We start from the raw sequence: 1,778 nt of genomic DNA, 5'->3' as shown, positions 1-1,778 counted from the left end.
CATCGTAAATTTCCACCAAAAATGTCCCACAAGGCATGAATGACATTTTTGAAATATCACTATTTAATGAACAATATAATTTCATAGTATTTTTATTTAAATGTTTACTTTCTAAAAGTTTAAGAGAAAGATAAAGAAAAATGATTTGATACAAAGTAATTGAAAAAGTGAAGTACAAAATATCATTTCAGATACGCAGACAATAAGAAAATATCATACATTAATAGAGAGATATAGAGAAAATATTATATCCAGTACCTAGATATATCATTTTAATGAAAATCCAATAATACCCTCCATGCCTTGAGGGCCTTTTTTAGTGGAAATTTGGATGAATAGTAAAAAAAATCATGGGTGTGATTATACCTTAGTCCATAGACTTACAAGAATAATTTTAAAGTTCAAGGACTATATGCGCGTAAAAGATAAACTTCAAGACCATTTGTTTCTTTCACTGTTAATTATATTTTCTTTTTTTATACATAGTAGTATTTTATTGCTACAGTATTACTTTCATACTAAACCGTGTAATCCTTAAAATTTGTACCGAATATCTTGACAATTGTACATATGTAGTCTAAAATCTAAATAGTGCCTTTCAAAATGGTTCTGCGGATCTTATCATTATAAATTATACTCATATTCGTAAAAGTATTCTGAAATTCTCACACACGTGTGATTCCAAGAGAGTTACTACCTTTTTGTAAATTTATTAATGCAAAGTGTTGAATACAAGAAAGAAAGAAAGAAAGAAAGAAAAAGGAGCATGTAATAATTCAATTCGTGGGATTATATTCAGAAATATACAAAAATTCCGTCTGAAATTTATTTTACTTTCAGTCAATATTCTTTCTAAAATCGAAGAATTCAAACCGCCACGTCTGACCTAATAATTGTTAATTCAGTACCACTGTGTATAGTGTATAGTAATTATATATATATATGGCATTTGCATGGCCAATACAAATCTAACTACTCTTGCATTCAATAAAACTTGTCAGCACATACATAGCTAAAAAATAAAAATGGAGGGCGGTCACAAGTACCGCGGCGTCCGGCAGCGGCCGTGGGGGAAGTTCGCAGCGGAGATACGTGATCCCAACAGGAACGGGGCGCGGCTGTGGCTGGGCACCTTTGAGTCTGCGGAGGAGGCGGCGCTGGCCTACGATAGGGCCGCGTATGCGCTGAGAGGTCGTCAGGCGATTCTCAACTTCCCCAACGACGGCCACTACGCCTCCCCCGCCCCAGCTGCCGAGTCCTCGTCTCGTTCTGCCGCAACGGAGGAGGAACGAGTGATCGAGCTAGAGTATTTTGATAATGACTTGTTGGAGGAACTTCTCCAAACAAAGACCCGAGGACAGGATAGATCTAAGTAATACTGTAGTAGTAAACTAGTAATTCATTTCTTTACTCTTTTTTTCCTATTATATTTAATGAGAAAGTTAGGTTGATGATCAGAAATGCAAGAAACTATACTACTAACTAGGAGTATGTAAATTAGTTTGGTTACGTACAATAATTTTTGCCTTACCATTAATATGTTGTTATTAACCACAAGTTCGGATGTAAGGTCAAAGACAAATTCTGCTTCATAAGTTAGTGATTTATGGACTTATAACTACACATGTTACAAATAATCGTTTAGTTATATCACTTTAATTAAACTCTAAACTATATCTACTTAATCAAAATATAGTACTCATTAAACTAGTATTAAGAAGTTTTTAGTTACTACTTTTGTAAAAAAATACTCCGTGCAGGCGCTCATTTTTGGCTCG

General features: G+C 34.1%; 1 protein-coding gene across 1 annotated transcript; it reads left to right on the top strand.

Moving 5' to 3' along the window:
• The first annotated feature begins 999 nt into the window (after positions 1-999).
• On the top strand, positions 1,000-1,556 carry LOC121800367 (ethylene-responsive transcription factor ERF098-like). Its single transcript, XM_042199938.1, has one exon. The coding sequence runs from the start codon at positions 1,026-1,028 to the stop codon at positions 1,374-1,376; it is 351 nt and encodes a 116-aa protein (XP_042055872.1). The 5' UTR covers positions 1,000-1,025; the 3' UTR covers positions 1,377-1,556.
• Positions 1,557-1,778: the final 222 nt, after the last annotated feature.

The sequence above is a fragment of the Salvia splendens genome, chromosome 4 (genome assembly GCF_004379255.2).
Source record: "Salvia splendens isolate huo1 chromosome 4, SspV2, whole genome shotgun sequence".
NCBI classification, from domain to species: domain Eukaryota; kingdom Viridiplantae; phylum Streptophyta; class Magnoliopsida; order Lamiales; family Lamiaceae; genus Salvia; species Salvia splendens.
This window is presented reverse-complemented; position numbering and strand designations above follow the sequence as displayed.

What these genes read in the sequence shown, in the direction of transcription:
- LOC121800367 (XM_042199938.1), top strand. Translation starts at nt 1,026, where the DNA reads ATGGAGGGCGGTCACAAGTACCGCGGCGTCCGGCAGCGGCCGTGGGGG.